The sequence below is a fragment of the Chiloscyllium plagiosum genome, chromosome 2, assembly GCF_004010195.1.
Source record: "Chiloscyllium plagiosum isolate BGI_BamShark_2017 chromosome 2, ASM401019v2, whole genome shotgun sequence".
Classification (NCBI taxonomy): Eukaryota; Metazoa; Chordata; class Chondrichthyes; order Orectolobiformes; family Hemiscylliidae; genus Chiloscyllium; species Chiloscyllium plagiosum.
Window position 1 is genome coordinate 73686081 of NC_057711.1, and position 24246 is coordinate 73710326.

Below are 24246 nucleotides of genomic sequence, written 5' to 3' on the forward strand. Positions count from 1 at the left end.
GTAGAGCTGAGCTTGACCCTAGCTTCCTCCACCTTATGTAAGCTATCTTTTTCCTTTTGACGAGAAACTCCACTGCTCTCGTCATCCAAGGTTCCTTTATCTTACCACTTCTTGCCTGTCTCAGAGGGACATATTTATTTATCACTTGCAACAACTGTTCCTTAAACAGACTCCACATGTCTATAGTGAAGACACCATTCTGCAAATAATTTTATTCAATATTTCGACCACCAGAAAAAAACACCATGTGGCCAGGGAACCAGTAAAAAGCAAAAGCCTTATAGGGGCATACTCCTGTTTATACCTGTAAGCTAAGGCTCCCTGATTGAACCAGGTTAACAGCCCCATTCAGGGAACTCATATTCTAGAGGTCCACCTGGCTGACCTCAATACAATCACTACAGCCCTCCCCCTCTAATTCACGGACGTGGGCCTGTTCTTGTAGCTTCTTCTGGGTCAGATCCAGTTCCTCTCTCAGCCTCGGATACAGGCAGTGTGTATCAGACTAAAGCTCTCCTCTTACCCCGGAGCATCTCAGAAGAAACTCATCTCTTCTTCAGGTGGTAAAGCTGTCGATGCTGTGAGATCCATCTTAGTTTGTCTCCATCTTCAACTCCGAGGTTTCTTTAACACTAGGTGGATGGTTCTGACAGCCATTGTGGCTGTTCTGAGGGCTGGGTATGTTTTGCATCTGCCCCTTTTGTGAGTTTGTAGCTTTCATGTGGTTCACATGTTTGTTCAGATCTGCGTATGTCATGGGACCTGACCTCGCGCTGACCGTGCTGCAGTCCTCACTTTCTCCCGCACGCTGACCATGCCTCTTATCCACACCAGGCCATTCCCATGGTTCCTACATCAAACTTTGTCTCCTGAAGTAAACTGTTTCTCTTGCTCAGCGGAGTCTTGTGCCTGCATTGGCTTTCCTCATACCGTTTCACCCTTTTCTCCAGATCTGGGAAGATCAGATTTAACCTGGTGCTGTGACTGCTCCCCATTAGCAATTTTGCGGAGCTATCCCTGTTGTTGCTTGAGCTTTGTTATGATAATCAAATAGGAATCAGCTCAGTTTGGCATTGAGTGAAGTTGCCTGCTATTTCTTTAAGGCTGCCTTCAAAGTTTGGACTGCTCCTTCCACCAGACCATTAGATGATGGAGGGTATGGAGCTGAGCTTAAATGCCATTTGATTTTAGGAAATACTTGTATTCCCTGGTGTCTGTGGCCAACACCTCTGTGAGTCCTTGCAAAAGATACTCGCAGCTTTTCTATCGTTGCCCCTAACTTTGACAAATGAACTCTATGAACATCCAACTCCTTTGAGTGGGCATCACAATGACTAAGAACGTTCCGCCCAAGAAAGGACCTGCAGAGTCCATGTGAAACTGGGTCCAGGGTTTACCTAGCCATTCCCATGATTGTGGGGGGAGATGCTGGCCATAATCTTTGTCCTTGTTGGCACTCTGGGCATTGCCTCACCAATGAGGCTAAGTCTGCATCCAATCCTGGCCGCCAGACATAACTTCTCGCCAATATCTTCATTTGGGAAACCCCTGGATGACTCTGGTGGAGTTCATCCAATATCTGGCGTCAACCTTTGCTCAGGACGATCATTCTTGCTGTCCATAATCAAATGCTGTCATGTACGGTGATCTGGTCTCGCTGGGTCCAGAAAGATTTCAATTCTGGTTGTAATAGACATTTTGCTTCCCCCATCACTGCCAGCTGTTTTAATATTGTCAGGACTATCAACTTGGGTGGCAAGTTTGAGGAATCTATGGACATGGACCGTAAGATCCCTCTGTTCCCTCACACCTTTTTGTGCCCACGGTCTGATATTGTCAGTGGAGACTGGAAATGTGTCCAGAAAGTTTAAAACCAGAATGGTCTCTTCCAATGGTGGCACCATCAGTGATGTATCTGCGAGTGAGAGATGGCTCAAGGCATCTGCATTTGCCACTTGGCCTCCTGGAAGGTATTCCAACTTGGTTTGCACTTAGAATTAGAGCGCACAGCTGAATTCAACCTGAAACTAAGGGTGGCAATGCCTTGTCCTCTTTGAACAGCCCTAGCAGGAATTTGTCGTCTGGTACTATTACAAATTTTTGTGCTAAAGGTATTGGTAGAACTTTCTCATATCAAAAGATTACTGACAAACCTACTGTCTCTATCTGGGCCTATTTTAACTATGCATCACCAAAGTCCAAGAGGCATAGGCTTTTAGGGGTTCCTCTGTGTTGGGACAACTATGAGCCAACACTACCTTAGAGTGATGTATGGGGATACATCGCATGTCAACACTAGATCGCTTGGGATCATAATGTGCCAACACTTTAGACAATGATAGCTGCTTCTTCATTGCTTAAAGGTCTATATCTAGGCTATGAGACCATTTCTAAGGCTGACCCTTTTTCAATAGCAGATGTCAGGGTGCCAGGCTGGAGCCCAGGTTATGTATGAACTTTCTGTAATAATTCACAACTTGGATGAGGAAGTGGAATGGTGGGTTAGTAATTTTGCCAATGACACAAAGGTTGGTGGAGTGATGGAAAGTGTGGAGGGCTGTTGTAGGTTGCAATGGGACATTGACAGGATGCAGAACTGGGCTAATAAGTGGCAGATGGAATTCAACCTAGAAAAGTGCGAACTGATTCATTTTGGAATTTGAATTTGAATGCAGAATACAGGATTAAAGGCAGGATTCTTAGCAGGTGAAGGAACAGAGGGATCTTGCTATCCATGTCTATAGATTCCTCAAAGTTGTCACCCAAGTTGATAGATTGATTAGCAGAGCGATTGAGTTTAAGAGTTGTGAGGTTATGCTGCAGTTCTATAGAGACATGGTTAGACCACACTTGGAATATTGTGTTCAGTTCTAGTCACCTCATTATAGGAAAGGTGTGGAAGCTTTAGAGAGAGTGCAGAGGATATTTACCAGGTTGTTGCCTGGACTGGAGGGCATGTCTTATGAAATAAGGATGATGGAGCGAGGGCTTTTCTCATTGGAGTGAAGAAGGATGAGAGGTGATTAGATAGCGATGTACAAGATGATAAGAGGCATTGATAGAGTGAATAGCCAGAGACTTTTTTCCCAGGGTGGAAATGGCAATCTCAAGCGGGAATAATTTTAAGGTGATTTGAGGAAGGTTTAGGGGAGATGTTAGAGGTAGGTTCTTTAGACAGAGAGTGATGGGTGCATGGAATGCACTGCCAGTAGTAGTAGTAGAGTCAGATACATTACGGACATTTAAACAACTACTGGACAGGCACATGGATGATAGTAAAATGAAGGTTGTGTAGGTTTGATCTTAGAGTAGGATAAAAGATCGGCACAACATCAAGGGCTGAAGGGCCTGTACTGTGCTTTACTGGTATGGTGTCCACACCTATCAGCATACCCTATAAATCATGTGCTCCACTTTCCACATTTCCAGTGACAAAGCCAGTGTAGTACCTGTTTGAAGTCCAGTTGTGCTTCAGCTAGTAGGCACGTTTACATGGTTATATCATTAATTGAACATACCAACGGTCACACAGCATCTCATTAAAGGTTAAACCAAAGTCATATTCCTCTGCCAGTTGTCTTAATCTCACCAAAAATCGTAACACGGATCCCCCTGGTTTTTGAACTGCTGAGTAAAATTGAAAGCATATGAGAATTAGAGGAGGCTTGGTGTTATAATATTCTGTAACTAAATCCATCAATTCTTGAAATGTTTTGGTATATGGTGCTTCAGGAAATGTTAGGCACCTAATAACCAAAAGAGCTATAAGTCCACAAGCCGTCAGGAGAATTACACTTTGTTTTTCATCTCCTCTAATATCATTCGCCTGGCAAAAAATAACACACTCTTTCCACATATTGAGCCCAGACTTTGATAATGGAATTGAACAGCATGATGGCAGAAATGTTTATCCAAACTCAAACACAAATGTTGCAAGCAAATTTCTTCAGGAGTATATTTTTCTCTCTCGTTGCCAGTGAAATAGCTCCACAGAGAGCGGTATCCCATCACCGAGTCCACCTTTACTTACATGTGCATAGTACTTGACACTGGTCCAGCTTCCTCAGAGCCAGCTCTCAGTGTGAACACAATCTCTGACACTTCTGTTTATAACCGTCAGCCAGGGCTCCGTGATTAGACCAAAGCGATAGCCACAATCAGGGAACTCATATTCTATAAGGTCACCTGACTGACCTTGCTGCAATCTCTGCACAGTTTTATACAGATTTCTTTTGCATTGTTGTTTGTTACTCAACTTAACTGTATAAAATAATATTTTGTGGAGATAAATCTTATAGGTTTCTGGCTTGTAGAAATGAATGGTAATGTAATTCTGTCAGAAACATGCAATTTTCCATGCCAGTTTCCTTCTTATAGTCTCCACGGGTATTACTTAACCAGGCAGTAAAAATGAAAACCTCCCCGAATAATTACCCTGAGTTTCATCCAGAATTTGAGTTGCTTCTAACTGGTACACCTTTTCTCCTGTTTTGTTGCAGCTCCTCATCAAGTTCATCAGATAGTGAGCATTCCTTGTCAGAGGGTGAACTTGCCAAGGTCTTGGAAGAGGTGGAAGAAAAGAAGAAGCTAATAGCAAATATAAGGACCAAAGCTTGGCGTATGAAAAGGAAACTTACTACATTAAAGTAACTGATTTAATGTTTCTGCATAATCATGCAAATGATCATTCATTCAGCTGCTGTCTTATTAATTCAGTTTGAACTTACATTTATCAGGGAATCTCAGGCATTTGTAGAGAAATTTGAAGGTGCTCTTGGGAAGGGAAAAGGTAGAAAGTTTTATGCCTACAAAGTGATGATGATGAAGGTTAGTATCTGATATTCCTTTTATTTTAATCAATATTTATATTTTATTATGTGCTCTGTGCCCATTAATACCAATCAGCAACATATCTGGCTTGTGCCTTCCACCAATGGGTTGTAAAGAGCGGTCATAGATGTTGTTGAATCTTATAACTGTAACAGTGTTTCCACCTTCTTCAAGGCTCCTTGCAGTTCCACACCTGGATTGAACTCCCCTCAACAATGCAAGAAGCTGCCAACCAGAATTGGATGACCTGGTGCCATTGGCTTAGCTTAGACAAGTGTTATCTCAGTTCATGAAGACTACAGAATAATCTGTCCCATCAACCGACGCCACAACCTTTCATAACTCAGAGCTCACTTCAAAGTACTTGTAAATTAGGAGCTAGATAGAACAAGTCAAGTGGTTGTCTTAAATGGTAGACATTGTGGTAAGAAATTGCTAATATGATAAAATAAATTATTGTCAGCTTTTGGTAAATTTCCTTCCGACAAATAAAAAAAAATGACCAAGTGGGCTTCAGAGGTCATTTTACACAGAAATCTGCAACTTAGCTTGGCTGATGGGCTGAGCCTTTTGTTTTATGTGATCTAAGTACAGAATGCACGTAATGACACAAATTCAAATTTTACCACAAAGTAGCACAGCACATTGGAACAACAAAAGTTTACTAATATGCTGTCGTTACTATTCTAACAACAAATGTTAAAACAACAAAGCAATTAATGGAATATATTGGATGCCTAATTAGTTCTGATTCCATAACAAGTTTAAGATAAATGTAAGGAGAAAGTGAGGTCTGCAGATGCTGGAGATCAAAGTTGAAACTTTATTGCTGGAACAGCACAGCAGGTCAGGCAGCATCCAGGGAACAGGAGATTCGATGTTTCGGGCACAAACCTGACTGCCCCGGACGACCCATCGTCTCAGCCTGCTCCTGCCCAACCGAACTCATCTCGGCATACCTCGACACGGTCCTGTCCCCATTAGTCCAAGAACTCCCCACCTACGTTCGTGACACCACCCACGCCCTCCACCTCCGCCAGGATTTCCGCTTCCCCGGTCCCCAACGCCTCATCTTCACCATGGACATCCAGTCCCTGTACACCTCCATCCCCCATCACGAAGGACTCAAAGCACTCCGCTTCTTCCTTTCCCGCCGTACCACCCAGTACCCTTCCACCGACACCCTCCTCCGACTGACCGAACTGGTCCTCACCCTGAACAACTTTTCTTTCCAATCCTCCCACTTTCTCCAAACAAAAGGAGTAGCCATGGGCACCCGCATGGGCCCCAGCTATGCCTGCCTCTTCGTAGGGTATGTGGAACAATCCATCTCCCGCAACTACACTGGCCCCACCCCCCATCTTTTCCTCCGCTACATTGATGACTGTATCGGCACTACCTCGTGCTCCCACGAGGAGGTTGAACAGTTCATCCACTACACTAACACCTTCCACCCAGACCTCAAATTCACCTGGACAGTCTCGGACTCCTCCCTCCCCTTCCTAGACCTTTCCGTTTCTACCTCAGGCGACCGAATCAACACGGACATCTACTACAAACCAACCGACTCCCACAGCTACCTGGACTACACCTCCTCCCATCCTGCCCCCTGTAAAAACGCCATCCCATTCTCCCAATTCCTTCGTCTCCGCCGCATCTGCTCCCAGGAGGACCAGTTCAAAATACGTACAACACAGATGGCCTCCTTCTTCAAGGACCGCAATTACCCCCCCCGACGTGGTCGACGGTGCCCTCCACCGCATCTCCTCCACTTCCCGCTCCCCCGCCCTTGAGCCCCGCCCCTCCAACAGCCATCAGGACAGAACCCCACTGGTCCTCACCTACCACCCCACCAATCTCCATGTACAGCGCATCATCCGCCGTCACTTCCGCCACCTCCAAACAGACCCCAGCACCAAGGATATATTTCCCTCCCCACCCCTATCAGCTTTCCGTAGAGACCACTACCTCCGCGACTCCCTTGTCAGATCCACACACCCCACCGACCCAACCACCACTCCCGGCACCTTCCCTTGCAACCGCAGGAGGTGCAACACTTGCACCCACACCTCCCCCCTCACTTCTCTCCAAAGCCCCATCCCCCCCCCTTGTCTCAGCGAATCCCTCCAGCCCGGCACCGCCTTCCTGACCTGCAGTCTTCTTCTTGACCTCTCCGCCTCCATCCTACTCCGACCTATCACCCTCACCTTGACCTCTTTCCACCTATCACATTTCCAACGCCCCTCCTCCAAGTCCCTCCTCCCTACCTTTTATCTTCTCCTGCTGAACACTCTCTGCTCATTCCTGAAGAAGGGCCTGTGCCCGAAACGTCGAATCTCCTGTTCCCTGGATGCTGCCTGACCTGCTGTGCTGTTCCAGCAATAAACTTTCAACTAAGATAAATGTAAACATTATTTGTTTTTAGCTTATATGCAGTGTTATTTTACAAAACCCATAGTTCAATGAAGATAGGAGGAAGGCATAAAGGAACACTGTGGACAATGTTTTGAACCAAATAATTTTAATTAGTTTTTCATTCTGGGTTCCATCTGCGCAAGCATGCTTTACATTCTAAAGTGTATACATTTATATTTCTTAGGACTATGGAAGGCCAACAATAATTTGCATTTTTTTAATTTTAGAAATGGATCAAATTTAAAAGGGACTTTGAGAATTTTAAGACTTCATGTATACCTTGGGAGATGAAAATAAAAGAAATTGAGAGTAAGTTTGTATCTGCACAATGAATATATTAGCAGCAACATTTAGTAGCATAATGTCTATAATTACAAAGGTACCAATGTTATCTTAGGCACAAAGTTGTGTCCGCTACACATGAATATGTACGCACTGCAGGCCATGGTGGATGCCATTTTGATAATTCCATGTGCATACAGTCAATGCCATGGGCTACCAAGGTGAAACCTGAAATCATCATGACGTTAAGTGCTTACTCTGGCTTCTTCCCTTTGGCTTCAGCTATCTTGGAATACAAAATTTGGTGACCTTCTCAAGGAAATACTGGACAGTGAAGTGCGAAATATTGCTATGATCCTGCTAGAGACCATTGACATTTAAAGAGAAATCTAAACACCTCGTAATTATGGCAGAAGTACACAGATTTCATGTTCTTTTTAAAATAAAAACTAATTTTATTATATAATGGAAATAAACAAAGCAAGTCACCCTAACAACATGAGTTAAGCTATAAACTCAGTTCAATTTTATACTTCTCTCCAAGAACTTCCTTTATGCTGCAACAAACTTGAAGGTTCATTCATTTTTTTTAGGGACTGACCCATAATGAGTGGTATACTTTGCCAGAATTCATTCAAATTCTCCTCATTGTGTCAGCAATTCTCTGAGGTAATATTTTACAGAGATGCTTCTATTAATATTTTGGATATATGACCCTCAGATTTTTATACTCAAACAGCTCATAAATATTTTAACGATGCAGCTACCAGTGCAGATGTCAGTGGGTAGCTTCCCTGCCACCAATCTTTATTGATACTTTTAGACTAAGCTACTGATATTGTGTTGGGTAGGATACCCACACAATATCTTTGCTAGAACTTAATGCACAGTAACTGGATTGATTACATGTAGCTTAATAGTTAATTACATAGCATCTGAGATACCTGATAGTCTTTTGTAAGACACCAGGCTCAATTTAAATGTAAGTTCACATTACTAGTTTAGTTACAGTGTAGTAGAATATCATTAAGTACTACTGATAAAGAGCCACATTATATTAAATACTTCCATCTTGCGCTCATCAGGACAATTCACAAGAAATACCAATGTAAATGAAAAATAATGTTTATAGTGCATGAGAGGAGAGTGTGGTAGATTATCAAGTGGATTCTGATTTATAGAGATGTTGCCAAGGAGAATGCTCCAATTAATGACAACTGACAGTTAACTGTCAAACTTTATTTAAGCTTTCTACATATATGAAATGTATAAGCGATGGGCAATTAGTTGTCATTCCATTGAAGAGACATTTCTCATGAGACCCAATAAAAATGTTTGTGAGAGCTGGGCTGACTAGAGATCCCATGATATCTCCATCTACTTTGGCATTCATGGTGACTCATCTGTGGGAGTTATTGAATCAATGAATACTGAATCACACAATGGTGGTAGCTTCGAACACCATGGTGCAGTGCAGCTTAAACCGAATGTCTATGGATTAGTACTATTGCAAACAAGTTATCAACATTAAATGAGCACATGGGCATTCATTGCTATCAGTGTACAAGTCGAGTGTGGACTTCACGAATACAAGTTGTGAAGCCTCTTATGCACTTTGGTGAGAATAGCACTTAGCTCCTCCCAGGAACAGTTCTTTTGGATGGAGCTTATCTTGTGATGTCAGTAAACCCTTTCAGGTGCTAACCCTCTTAAATAACAATTACCTTCATTTTATCTGCTATGGTTTTTTTATATATCACTTCTTCCTCTGACTTCCCAGCTGTGTTCAAGGAACTCTGGAGCCTTGTCTGAAAACTTCGCTTACTCACTATATCTCCCTCCACTTGTAATACATTCCACTAAACTTATAACTTTAATTGTATCTTAGTTCACTTTCCTAATTTATTTGATACTCCTGATCAGTTATACCTCCTCCTTTCCTTTTGTTGAGAAATGACCTGAGGTTATTTATTTTGCTAAAGATGCTAAGTAAGAGCAGCCTGTTGTTGAGCACTGAAAACTATTATTTGTTGTTCATTCACTTTGAAATTTTATGCATGTAAACAGATTGAATGCGTGAGTGACATTGTGCACATTTAATCTACATATTTTCAAAAGTAATTTTGAACTGTTTGAGATTTATGGAAATATTTCCTTTATTACAGGTCACTTTGGTTCTTCAGTGGCTTCATATTTCATTTTTCTACGATGGCTCTATGGGATTAATCTGGTTCTTTTCAGTCTAACCTTTGGCCTGGTTGTAATTCCAGAGGTAAATCTGTCGTATTTGAATATGCTTCAGGATTAATTATGTCAACTTATTTGTAACTTAAAAGGTAACACTCACATCTTTTGTCAAATGAAATTAAATTCAGGAACATCCTTGAATTATCCTCTCGGATTACACAATCAAATCACCAGATTATATTTTTAAAAAATGAATGGAGCTCCTCACTTCACATTTGATGAACATCCATGATCATCTAGCTCCACCTCCACAACAATGCATGATTCCACACTGTCTCACTCAACTGTTGCTGCACCTGACATTCTTGCCTTTGTAGTCTGGACTTAATTACTTCAGTACACTCCTAGCTAGCATCCAGGTTATTTTTATCCTCTGTAACATTGAGCTCATTCAAACCTCTTCTGCCTTGAGACCTAACTCACACCTCATTCTGTCACTCATCATATCTATGCTTATTGACCTACATTGAATTCAGTTAAGCAACAGCTTGATTTTAAGGTACACATATATACTTTTAAATCCCTCCATGATCTTTATGCCTCTGATTCTGGCTTTGGAGACATATCTGATTTTAATTATCCCAGTGATCTCACCCTCATCTGCAAAGTCTGAAATTCTAAAGACATTTCTTCACAAAATCTCTCCAATCGTTTTTACTCTTTTTTCCAATGGACTGCTCCTTAAAACTTTTCCCTTGAAACAAACTTTTGGTCATCAGCCTTAATACCTCCTTGAACTTGATTTAGGCCTCACCATTGGAGAGTTTGAAGGCTCATGAAATACAGATGTTGGTCTTCCTGCCCCCTCCATACCCTATTGTCCAATCATTCAGCAACTAGCCTGCCCTTTGGCTTATTGATACTCAGAGGTGATGCATGAATGGACATTTAATGGTCCCAGACCACCATCATCAAGCAGGAAACCTTCTGCTAGTGTAGTATCAGGGAACATGGCAGACCTCCCTATGACCCCTGAACCCATCATCAGAGACAATGACACCTCTAAATGTCATCCCCGACCTCTGTAATCTGTCTCCCATGCCCCTCATCCCCTCACTAAGACTGTGCACTTACAACATTGTGAGACAGCAGTTGGTGTCAAAACTAAACTAGTGGCCCTGGTATGTTTTCTCTATATATCATAAAACTCATAAGGTTCTGTCAAGTAATAGCACAGGTATCCTGCTAGGTACTTGACTGAATCAAATCCTTTATTGGAAAAGAGTCCCTGTTGCATTTTCTGAACTTTCAATAAAATGTTACCTCCACAGAGCTGAACCCCCCAAATCTATCTACCTCTAAAAAAGATCCAAAATGTAAAATATGATAATAACATCTTATGCACCTTTATTACAACTTTAGGTGTTGATGGGTCTACCATATGGCAGCATACCTCGAAAAACTGTGCCAAGGAAAGAACAGCCAACTGCTATGGATTTCTCAGTACTTTGGGAGTTTGGGGTGAGCCTGCAGATATGCTAATAAACTATCAATAACTTTGCACAATTATATCGTCCAATTGCTTGCCAACATTTTCAAAGGTTTTACCTCTACTATGTATATGGAATTTTTTTTTCCACAAATTGATACTGTTTGTGAAAGAAATAAGAAAACTTGAATTTATAAGTGTGTTTCAGGACAATTGATGGCTCGAAGTGCCTTACAGTCATTGAAGTGCACTTTTGGAGTGTATACACTGTTGCAATACATGGGAAATACATAGCCATTTTGCACATGAGAAGCTCACGCAAACAGAAATGTGATAATGACCAAAAAACTTGGTTGTGTAATATTGCTTGAGGGATAAATATGTGCCACATCCATGGAGATACATTTCCAGGTCTTCTTGAAAAGAGTGCCATGGGAACTTATAAATCCATATGAGAGGGGAGATGCTCACTTGGTTTAGTGTTTGATCTGAAAGATGTAACCTTTGACAGCACAGCCCTCCCTCAGTGCTGTATTGGAGTGTCACCTAGCATGGGCTTCACTGCTTTCTTGCAGAGTGACTCTGAAACAAACTTGATCACTCTTTGCCCCTGTGCTACTGATCTACTGCTTCTGACAAATTATGTCTCTGTTTGTCTCTCAAAGATGCTCTCAAGATTCAATAAATGCTTCTGTGGAAAAGCTCATAAATAAACTCTAAAGCAAGAAAACTGCCCTGGAATCTGTCCCCACAGCAATGTAGCATTCCTGTGATACACTAGATTTAAAGTAGTTATCTTCAATTGTCAAGATTTTCCTTTGTTCTGAAAATCCATAAGCATAATTTAAACTCCTTATGGACAGATGTACACTTCCCATCTCCTTCAAGAATCTCAGAGAGGGATCATCCATTGCTTAGTATTTTCCCAATTCCATTTCTGGCCTTATTAAGCAAATAAATGTTGCCCTTTGAATTGCAATTACTTTAGGTCTGTTTATCAAGTTCTCAAAAGCTATATTCGCTTATCATACAATTAAAAATTTCAATCCATAAACTAAATAATGGCCTGGAATCGGATGACCAGACAGCCATTATTCCAGCATCATAAAACAAAGAGAAAGAAAAACAAAGAACTGCAGACACTGGAGATCTAAAAATAAAAACAGAAATTGCTGGAGAAACTCAACAAGTCTGGCAGCATCTGTGGGGAGTCTTCTTCAGACTCTTCAGAATGGATGAAGAGTCACTGGACTTGAAATGTTAATATAGATGCTGTCAGCCATGCTGAGTTGCTCCAGCAATTTCTGTTTTTGAGTTATAATTCCAGCATAGATAAGATAGAGAGGTTAGGTGCCGGCGCATTGCTGCAAGCGTGGAGCGGAGGAATGTTAATATAGATGCTGTCAGCCATGCTGAGTTGCTCCAGCAATTTCTGTTTTTGAGTTATAATTCCAGCATAGATAAGAGTTGCCATCATACCAGACTCTGAGGCCAAGAAATTGAAGATTCCACTAGGTAATTCCTCTTCACCTGGATCCTTCCAAAAGTCCAGAATTAAATCAGAGAATTTGGAGGGTTTCAGTGAGAGCAGGCAAATAGCTAGTCAGGAACAAGATGGTCTGTTAAGTGCATGGTCTAACTCTTGAATTATCATTCAATTGACCTCATGCATAGTTCACATGCCCCAACTGCAAATACACTTCCCACACACCATGAGCCGCTGCCCTCACCCCTGAGAACTGTTACCCCACCATTGGAACAAGAGCTGCTCCCCTGGATTGGACATACCCCACTCTCAATTTATCCTGCTCACCATGACCCTGCTGTAAACATTGCACCATTTACCGCGCTATGCTACCTTGCACCCTGGTACTCTACTCACTCTAGGCATCATTCTTCAGGTGCCCTACCCTGACCCATCTGGCACTCATAGTGGCAGAACTAGAGAGACCATGGGAACTAGCATCATTGGTTTATTGTATAACTGGATTAAAGTAATTCTGACTAACACAATTGGGCATGCTGATAAGCTAACAAAAACATGATAAAAAAAAAGTATAAAGAGTCACATATCCTTCATTCTCCTACATTCTACTTAATATTATTCCAGTGTCACAATTAGACATTTTACTGTCACCTCTGCAACAATGGTCTTCCATCCCAGACCCTGCTTAATATTATTCTAATGTCATGATTAGATATTTTACTGTCAAGGGTCTGAAGCAGGCTCTACTAACTACTGATTAGATATTTATTGTCAAGGGTCTCAAGCAGGCTGACTCTACTAACAATTAATTTAATATTTAACGTCATGTCCTAAATATTTATTGTCACAACCTGTCCCAACCTGCCATGATAATATTTAGCAGGTGAGGCTGACTTTAATAACTATTGGTATCTCAGCCTGCCATAGTGACCTTTCAACCCTAACCTTATTCTGCTAATTGGTGTAGGAGCATTCCACTATTTGTATCCCATCCTGCCACAGTGACCTTTTGACTAGTGTAGTATTTCACAAACCCCTTGCAACAGATCGTCAGTGGTCTTCATGCTTTAACCCTTCCCATGCTTTCATGCTCTTTATTTTCCATAAGTCCTGATCAGAAATTCCTCTCAGAAATGTGGAGCTCCCTCCTTGCATAAATAGAAGGGTGGTGTTTTCTTGGAAGATCCAACACTATATTTCTAAAATGTATGCATCATGATATTATACAGTCGCAATAGTATGAAAATGAATGCCCTGATATCAGCTTTAAAATGATCCATCACTATTTTTCATCTTTATTCAGTAATTGTATTCCCAGAATTTGGTTTAAAGTAATTATCCAGGTAACATTTATATATATTCATGTATATTTCTGTATATTTAATCTTGATATTCTTCACTGTCAAAAGCCCAAGTCTATCCAGGGTTCTTTATAATTCTGATCCTCTGATACTGAGAATTGTGTCTCTTTGGCTCCAGCACCATTGTCTTGGCCTTGTTTTTTCAATCTCAGATTTGGATCATTTTCATTGTTACATTCTCTAACTTGTACACTTATGTAACCCAACATGCTATTCACTTTGTTAGCTGTTGAATTGTTTTGTTTGTAAACTCTCCTTAGCTCTGAGGCTTCTTTTGACATCATACTTAGTGATTTTACAGCCACTCATAGATTATATGCATCACCATCAAAGATGCAATTGATTCAACATTTGTTGCACCACATCCAAGGCGATAATGTTGCTTTAAATCTGTAAATCAAAAATGCTCACAGTACTCCAAAAGTGATCTTTCAAATGCAGCAAGAAGTCCTTATTCTTGTACTCCAATCTCCTTGAATGTCTTCTCCTTTCTCTTCAACCCCTTTGCCATTTGCCTTTATAAACTAAACGCTAAATTTCTACACTTCTTGTATGAAAGTGCACAGGACTCTTTGACCATTAACATTGAAATATTTGATGCGTGGGTTTCCTCCGGGTGCTCCGGTTTCCTCCCACAGTCCAAAGATGTGCAGGTGAGGTGAATTGGCCATGCTAAATTGCCCGTAGTGTTATGTAAGGGGTAAATGTAGGGGTATGGGTGTGTTGCGCTTCGGTGGGTTGGTGTGGACTTGTTGGACCGAAGGGCCTGGTTCCACACTGTAATGTAATGTAATGTAATTTCATACCATCTCAAAAATACTTTTTCCTCTTTTCTATTCATGCTGTATGGGGTGTCACTTAGCTTAGATGGCTGTTTTGTTATGCAGTGTGATGCCAACAACCACTGGCTGAGGTTACTATGAAGGATCTTCTCAATGTCTCCCCTTGCCTGGTCTGGCAAGACTCTGGCAAATTTCACCTTTATTTATTATATAAATTTTAATTATACTCCATCTACTACAGTGGCTTCCAATTACTTAACCTGTCAATCTTTCTTTGCAGCCTTGTTAAATTATTCTTACTGGTGATATTGGAACCTTATATAACTGAGGAAAACTTGGATACTCTCTTTAATTAATTTGTCAAACATGATTTCCATTTTGCTAAGTTATGCTGACAATGTCTGACTATACTATGATATTCTAAGTAAATTATTATTTCCTAATTACCTCATTAAAAACTGTGGCAGGAAACACACTGTTATGGCAGCCACAAATGAAACATCATTCAATCATTAATATGTGGATGATTGATAAAATATTCTGTACCAGATTATATGCATTATTTGCAGTAAGACCATGATAGAACATTACATTTTAAAGTATATGTATACAATGATTATTAAAAACATAAATGCTTCTGTATTTTGCAGGGATATATAAAATACTCAGCGCTTTTCTATGGATATTACAATAATGAACGTATGATTGGCGTTTTCAAGTATAGGTTACCATTGTCTTATTTCATGGTTGGTGTGGGATCATTTGGATATAGTCTCATGGTTGTGATCAGAACGTAAGTATTAAGTAAACGTTTGAAGGAATGTTTGAATAATTGCATAGATGTTATCAAATCCAACAAGGAATAGGCCAAATCAGTTATTTCAGAGAAAATAATTAATGAACAGTTTTAACCAAAAGTTTTAAGTTGCATAAACCACAGAGTTTGAAATATTTTTCAGTATTATCTGAAACCCGTGCAGTAGGTGCAAATTTCAAGTATTGATATATGTACAAAATATTCAATAACATAATTTCTGTTTAGTCAACAATTTTCATTCTGTATAGAATGGCAAGAAATGCAAGAGAAAGTGGAGTTGATGGAGATGATGGAGATTTCAATTTTAGTTGGAAAATGTTTACAAGTTGGGATTACCTCATTGGAAATCCTGAAACAGCTGATAACAAGTTTGCATCCATTACAACTAGCTTTAAGGTAAGTTTATAACTCTGGCAAATTAAATCATTATTATTTGTAATGATGATGACTTTTTAGTAAGATAATTTGAAAATTATCTTGATTTGAGTGAACCTCCTCTTCTGCTTACCTGGAAATGAAGGAAACCATTGCCTTTTCAGAAACGGGCTTTCTCCTTGAATCACAGTAGTCTTATAGCAATATTGCTCACATAATGGTGTGAGGTGGGTATTCCAGGATATTGATTCAACAGTCAGGCAGAAATGGCAGTACATATCCAATTCATGATGGTATGTGACTAAAAGGAGACAGTTCAACATTGGTGCTGTTGTGTATCTTGATGGTAGAGAGCACAGAGTATGAAGGTTCTGTGAAAGTCACCTTGGTGGGGGGGGGGGGGGGGGGGGTGGGGGAGGAGCAGGGTAATGGTTACAACATTGCATCCTGTACATAGGCTGCTACAGCTGATGGTGGAGAATATGAGAGCTTGATTCCAGTGAAAAAACTGGTGGTTAAATAAACCCCTGTTTTTGGAAAGTATTCACTTCTTTGGTGTTGTAACTGTCCAAGAAAATGACATGAACATCACTGTCGGGCAACTACTTAAATAGTGTAAAGGCTTTTAGGGGCTTTAGGGTAAACCGCTTATTGTAGAGAACCTAGTCTCTGGCTTGATTTTGTAGCTATGATGTTAAAATGGCTGGTCCTTTTCAGTTGAGAGTGTGGTGCTGGAAAAGCACAGTGGGTCAGGCAGCAGCTGAGGAGCAGGAAAATCGACATTTCGAGCATAAGCCCTTCATCAGGTCCATTTCAGCTCCTGCTGATACCCATGATATTGATAATAGAGTCTTTGACAACAGTAGCAATGTCAATAGAGGTCACTAGATGATGCCATAAGAAATTTATCTTCCTATGTTTATACATAGGAATACTATGTTTATACATGTTTATAATATTGGGACATAGGCAGACTTCACACCTATTGTTAGAAAAGCTGAACTATCTTGAGAATGTAATTTAAAAGAAGTATTGGGATTTATAGATCAAAGAACATAAACCAGCATATCCAATTTTAAAATATGAAAGATTTAATTTAAAATTGCTTCATGTATCACATCTCCGTGATACTGGACTCCTTTGGCTGTAAATTCTGTGATCAGGATCTTATTCTCCATAACCACCTGATGAAGGTGTGGCGCTCTGAAAGCTAGTGCTTCCAAATAAACCTATTGGACTATAACCTGTTGTGTGATTTTTAACTTTGTCCACCCCAGTTGAACACTGGCATCTCCAAGTTATGTTTATATTAGTTGATTCTCGATGATCATGCTAGCGGAGTCACAAAGACATAGTGCAGTATTCAATCTGAGCAGGATTAGTGAAGGTAGGGTTCCTATCCAGTTTCAATGTGGGAATGATAGTGGTAGAAGGTAGATGGTGAAAGGGGAATATTAATTCATTTTGACAACTGATGTTTGCAACAACTTAAAGTAGCAACCTCACAAAGAATTTAAAAAGAAGGATTTTGGTGAAATAAAGTTGCAAACTTGATTGATGTATTATTTTTGCTCTGTTGTACCTCAGATATTAATCAGCCCGACTCATGTATTGAATGTTTGTTCTTGAAAATGTCATCTTTATAATCTGCCATTGCTAAAGTGATATAAAAATGTGGTTGCTTACCATTCCTGGCAGAAATATATTAGTTTCTCAGAAATGGATTGAGATGTGACATTCTGCAAAATTGTCTAAAATTTGTTCCCCCACTCCAATACATCTCATTGCAGCTGTATTAGACATTCCTTTCAAGCTGCAACAATAATTTTTAATCATGAAAGTACAAATTCAAGGGCAGAATGAATTTATTATGAAATTAAATGTCCTGTAATTTTCAATAATTTTCTGTACCTTTTCCAAATTATTGATTGCTCCATAATGAGAAAATTTGATAAAGATGTCTCATGTCTCATGAACTTGAGTTGTTTGAAGAAGTAACAAAGAGGATTGATGAGGACAGAGTAATGGACGTTATCCAAATGAACTTGAGTAAGGCATTTAACAAGGTTCCTCATGGAAGACTGGCTAGCAAAGTTAAATCTCATGGAATATAGGGAGAACTAGCCAGTTGGATACAGATCTGGCTCGAAGGTAGAAGAAAGAGAATGGTGGTGGACGATTGCTTTTCAGACTGGAGGCCCGTGACCAGTGATGTGCCACAAGGATCGGTGCTGGGTCCACTGCCTTTCGTCATTTATATAAATGATTTGGATGTGAGCAAAGAAAGTCTAGTTAGTAAATTTGTAGATGACACTAAAATTGGAGGTGTAGTGGACAGCGAAGAAGGTTAACTCAGAGTATAATGGGATCTTGATCAGATGGGCCAACGGGCTGAGTGGCAGATCTCAGCGATACTGCATTTTGGAAAGGCAAATCTTAGCAGGACTTATACACTTAATGGGAAGGTCCTAGGGACTGTTGCTGAACAAAGAGACCCTGGAGTCCAGGTTCTTAGTTCCTTGAAAGTGGAGTCGCAGGTAGATAAGATAGTGAAGAAGGCATTTGGTATGCTTTCCTTTATTAGCCAGAGCATTGAGTATAAGAATTGGGAGGTCATGTTGCAGCTGTACAGGACATTGGTTAGCCACTTGTGGAATATTGTGTGCAATTCTGGTCTCCTTCCTATTGGACAGATATTCTGAAACTTGAAAGGGTTCATAAAAGATTTACAAGGAAGTTGCCAAAATTGGAGGATTTGAGCTATAGGGAAAGGCTGATTAGGCTGGGGCTGTTTTCCCTGGAACATTGGAGGCTGAGGGGTGACCTTACAGAGGTTTATAAAATCATGAAGAACACCAATAGGATAAATAGACAAAGTCTTTTCCCTATGATGGTGGCGTCCAGAACTTGAGGGCATAGGTTTAGGGTGAGAGGGGAAAAATTTAAAAGGGTCCTAAGAGCCAACTTTTTCACATAGAGGGTGGTGCATGTATGGAATGAGCTGCCAGAGGAAGTGGTGGAGGCTAGTAGGATTACAACATTTAAAAGGTAACTGGATGGGTATATGAATAGGCAGGGTTTAGAGGGATATAGGCTAAGTGCTAGCAAATGGGACGAGATTAGTTAAGGATATCTGGTCGGCATGGACAGGTTGGACTGAAGGGTCTGTTTCAGTGCTATGCATCTCTCTGACTCTATGACTCTATGTAAGCTATGAATCAGAAGTATTCTGCAAATCACTTTATATTTATAGAATCGCAGAAGAGTACAGAATAACACAACACAAAGGAGGCCATGTTCATTGCACCAGGCCTTCAAAAGAAATAGTTTTTAATTCATTCAAGGGAGCACATCTTGCTCATCCCGAGTTACTCTTGAGAAGGTGATGGTGAGCTCCTTCTTGAACTGCTGTTAGGAGGATGTTCCAAGACTTTGAGCCAGCACCAGTGAAATAATGGTGACATGTTTCCAAGTCAGGACAGTGAATGTGTTGGAGAGGAAATGGCAGGTTGTGGTGTTCCCATGTACAGTATCTGCTACCTTGTCTTTCTAGATGCTAGTGGGGTTTTGGCAGTGTTGTCTCAGAATGTTTGGTGAATTTCTGAAGTGCATATTTGATGATGGCACCTAGTGTTACTGCTGGTCTTCAGTGATGGAGGGTCTGAATGTTTATGGATGTAATATAAATCAACTGAGCTGCTTTGTCTTGGACAATATGTTTGAATGTTGTTGGAACTGTGCTCATCCAGACAAGTGGGGAATATTCCATCACAGTCCTCACTTGTGCCTTGTAGATGGCTTTGGGGAGTTAGGTGGTGAGTCACTTGCTACAGGATTTCTAGCATTTTAGCTGCTCTTGTAGCCACAGTATTTATATGATTACAATTCAATTTAAGCAATTCAATTAGTCTCAGTCCCCTGCTCTTTGCTCATAGCCCTGCAAATATCCCCCTTCCAAATTTATACCCAAGTTATGCTTTAAAATGACTATTATACCTGAATCTGCCATTCAGCAGTACATTAAAGATCATAACAGCTTGCTACTTTTTAAAGTCACGTTGCCTTTGATTCTTTTGCTAATTATCTTAACCTTGGTTATTGATACTTCTGCCATTGATTCCTCTGTCAAAACCTTATGCAACTTTCAACACTTCCATAATACCCTCCTTACCATTTTCTTCTCTATGGAATAGAGCCCAAGCCCAATGTAGTTTTGAAATCTTTCATTCCTGACACTATTCTATTATATCTGTTAAACTTCTTCACAGCCCTCCTTAAGTACAGTGGCAAGAGTTGGCCACAATGCACCAATTGAAGGCTAATCAATATCTTAGAAAAATTTAGTCTAAGTTTCTCACTTTTGTGCTCCAAGTTTCTATTTCTTTAGATCTTTCTTTAGATCTTCTTAGCAGGCTGCTTAACTTATCTTGCTACCTTCAAAACTTGTGTACCCCTAGATTTCTCTGTGCTTGGACGAGTTTAAGTCAAATTGTTTGCCAACTGTATTTCTACATTTCACCATGAAGTAATTCACTCAACATTGCCGTGTATGTGCTCTAAATCACCACACCATCCTTCCCAGTACTTAGCACCAAAAATAGTTGTGTAACTGCTAAAGGGCTGAATCTTACATCTTTTATTTCTCTGTCCATTTTGTCGAGCTTCACAGAGGTTTTCTCTTCATAAGGCCTCACAACAGCTCTCACTGTACATTACCAAACTCATAGTAATGACCTATCCTGCCCCATGGTCACCCTCTCGGTCAATTCTTGCCCCATTCTACTACTGGAATAACTCACCATTGCCAGGATCTTCGGGAAAGGACCAGCAACTCTGGCACTAGTGCCATCTTTACAAGACTGCTGCGTACCCAGACGAGCATTAGCAATCTGATGTTGCTGCTCACTGGTAATGTTATGACACAACAGTCACAAACCCACGCTGCTCATGGCATATTGCAAGCATGGCTGATACTAACTCACCCATTCGATCCCATTCTCTCATGTTAGTCTTTGTTTAACCACTTGGTCACGTGTTTTCCTTATCCTTAGTTACATCTCAACTAAACACTGCCTCTAGGTCATCACAACTCTTTCACCAATGTCCATTTATTGCACGTTGCAAAAGAAAGGTGATTGTAGTGCTGCTCCAATGGACTCTTTGGCAATGGACCCTTATTTGATACTACAGCTTCCCTTTACATTCTCTTGAACAATCAAAGCATGTATCCTCAAGTCCATGTGGTGTAGGTATATCTATAGTGCTTTAAGAAGGGAGTTTCAGGATTTTGACCAAGTAACAGAGGAGGAATAATGTTATAGTTCCCAGTCAGGACAGTGTGAGGTTTGGAGGGCAACTTTCAGGTATTATTCCCACACATCTGCTGCTTTATCCTTCGAGCTGAAAGAAGTATGGTTTTGGAAAGAATTCTAAAAGTTCAGAAATGATTACTTTAAAAAGGTAGCCCATGCATTTTTAAGAAAGTAATACCTGAGCCGAAGCAGTTTCCTTATTTTTTTATATTAGATTACTTACAATATGGAAACAGGCCCTTCAGCCCAACAAGTCCACACCGCCCCTCCGAAGAGCAACCCACCCAGATCCATTCCTCTACATTTACCCCTTCACCTAACACCACGGGCAATTTAGCATGGCCAATTCACCTAACCTGCACATTTTTGGAATGTGGGAGGAAACTGGAGCACCTGGAGGAAACCTACGCAGACACGGGGAGAATGTGCAAACTCCATACAGGCAGTTGCCTGAGGCGGGAAATAAACCCAGGTCCCTGGCGCTGTGAGGCAGCAGTGCTAACCACTGTGCCACTGCACCGCCCACAAATGTTGAAGTTAAACATAAATATATAAAATAAAAGGTTGCAGCAGGCATAATGACCAGAAGCAGATGGCCTCAGGAGCCCAGCACTTCAAACCTGACCAACCGACTGTAGAATAATCAAGCTTATGTCACTGCAGGGTTTCATCTTCTATTAATAAATGGCTTCCTTCAACCTGTTATACTATAGTATAAGTGGCAGTGTCATCCCAAAGGTGATTGGGCTCAGCATTGACAGAGTGAGGGAAATGAAGACAGGCATAGAACAACAGACTGAAATGTTCTAAGAATGGATCAGAATCTGAGAATGTTAGACAGGAATTTTCCAACAATGGACTGGAGTTTATCCTTGGGTCTTTCCTGGCTTTCTCAGGACTGGACATGGTTAGAGTTGCAGACAGAAGCTGTACTGATGATTGTTCACACCCGTTAGTATCCCATCCTCACTATTGTTCCTGGTAAGCCTATCTCTGCCAGTTCGATAAATGATGGTGAATGTTATTATTATTTCAGATATGTATATTTAGCAAATACATAAACTGTTATCTTCAGTTTTACTCACAAACTCCACCTCATTTCCATGAATTTCAGACTCCTCGCTCATACACGTTTCAGAAGGAACAACACTGGTCCACCCCTTCAGTCTCCCTTTTCCCTGAAGTGTTTTAAGAGCCGTATACTATCTGTCATCAAACATGTCTATACCCAACTCTATAATATAATATGTTTATTTATGTTATTTTGACAGGAATCTATTGTGGATGAAGAGGAAAACCAAAAAGATGAAAACATTCACTTGAGGAGATTTCTTATCGTGTTAGCTAATTTTCTTATATTTTGTTGTCTTGCTGGAAGTGGCTATCTCATATTTTATGTTGTGAAGAAGTCACAGACATATGCAACGTTGGAAGAGTTAACATGGTATCAGAAAAATGAAGTAAGTGGCAAACTATAATTATAAAGTGCAAGGAAGAATAAAAGTCAAATGCACATTTATGCTCTTTTCAAAAAGCTATCTTGTTATTTATTAAGTACACTATACTTATTGGAATTTCTATTTGCACAGTGGAACATGGCAATTCCCAGTTTTTATTGACAAAGTTAATCCATTTAGATGATATGCATTTCCTACTATTGTTCAAGTGTTGGCCTTTTTTATCATACTTAACTATAGGGAAGATTATTCACAAATTTAATCTTGTATGCTATTGTGTACAGGAAAACAAAGAATGTGCTCACAACTTACCTGTTTCTGATGACCATGTGAACCTTAATGTTGAGGGTCTCCGACAAAGTTTTGGTGCCTTAAAAGCAGCAGTGTTTGTTGGCACACCAAGGAGGGATAAATTGAGGGTTGGCAGGGCAACGCAGATGGCAAACCGATGAACAAGGACAGAATGAGGGGGAGATGCTGTGTCTTGGAAGGTTCAGAAGTTCGTTGTGCTTAATGAGTAAGCAGAAAGAGTGTCGAGGTTATTGTACAACACACTCTCAAAATAGAATGGCTGCAGGCAAATATATAAGGATTGTGGAGTTGTACCTTCATATTGTGACCATTTGAAGGAGTCTCCTAATAATCAGGAGCCCAGTGGTTGGGCAAGCATATTCAGCTATGCACAATCCTTACAATTCCAGCAGATCAACAGAACAACTATAATCGAGTAATAATATTCCACAAGATCTTTAGAACTCATGGATCTAAAGTAAACTTTCATTGATTATCACCTCATGATCTCCCAGGTATGAAGTGAACAATGCAGCAAGGGATGCAAATGCAATCTATAAGCTGTCACATTGACAAAGGCCAACTTTCCTGGGATAGCAGAACTACTGTATGAAGAGAGACTGCATTGGCTTGGACTACCTTCACAGGTGTTTGGAAGAAAGAAAGGGGACCTCAGAGAAACCTATGACATTCTGTCATGCCTAGAAAGGATAAACAGGAAGGATGCTCCCGAAGACCATGGAATCCAGAACCCAGGGGTCACAGCTGAAGAGTATAGTTAAGAAGAGTTGGGAAGAATTTTCTTCAGCTAGAAAGTGGTGAGCCAGTGGAATTCTCTGCCACCAAAAACATTTGAGGTTTAAATGTTTTGAAGAAAGTTATAGTTCTTAGGGCTAAAGGGAACAAAGAGTAAGTGTGAAAGTGTACTGAGTTGGATAATGAGCCATGAGTATTGAATGGTGGAGCAGATTGGAAGAGTTGAATACCCATACTTATCTTCTCTTTTCAAGCAGCATCAATTTCCCTTAGGATGCAAGGAGTCAGGCGGGCAGAGCAGTTGGGTTTGCTGCTATTGCAGGATTGCCACAGGTAGAGCGTGAAATCTATTATCGCCATCACAGTGTCCTATCAGCATTCAACAGTCTTCAGGAATGGGAAAGGT

General features: G+C 40.6%; 1 protein-coding gene across 1 annotated transcript in view; it reads left to right on the forward strand.

Moving 5' to 3' along the window:
• The window catches only part of LOC122557361 (transmembrane channel-like protein 2-A), a 98584-nt gene that overhangs the window by 22816 nt on the left and 51522 nt on the right, over window positions 1-24246 (forward strand). The window contains exons 4-11 of the mRNA XM_043704998.1: window positions 4500-4646; window positions 4737-4827; window positions 7473-7554; window positions 9693-9799; window positions 11137-11235; window positions 15483-15625; window positions 15898-16045; window positions 22608-22796. Of these exons, the coding sequence (XP_043560933.1) occupies window positions 4500-4646; window positions 4737-4827; window positions 7473-7554; window positions 9693-9799; window positions 11137-11235; window positions 15483-15625; window positions 15898-16045; window positions 22608-22796 (1006 nt within the window). The remainder of the gene's footprint in view (window positions 1-4499; window positions 4647-4736; window positions 4828-7472; window positions 7555-9692; window positions 9800-11136; window positions 11236-15482; window positions 15626-15897; window positions 16046-22607; window positions 22797-24246) is intronic.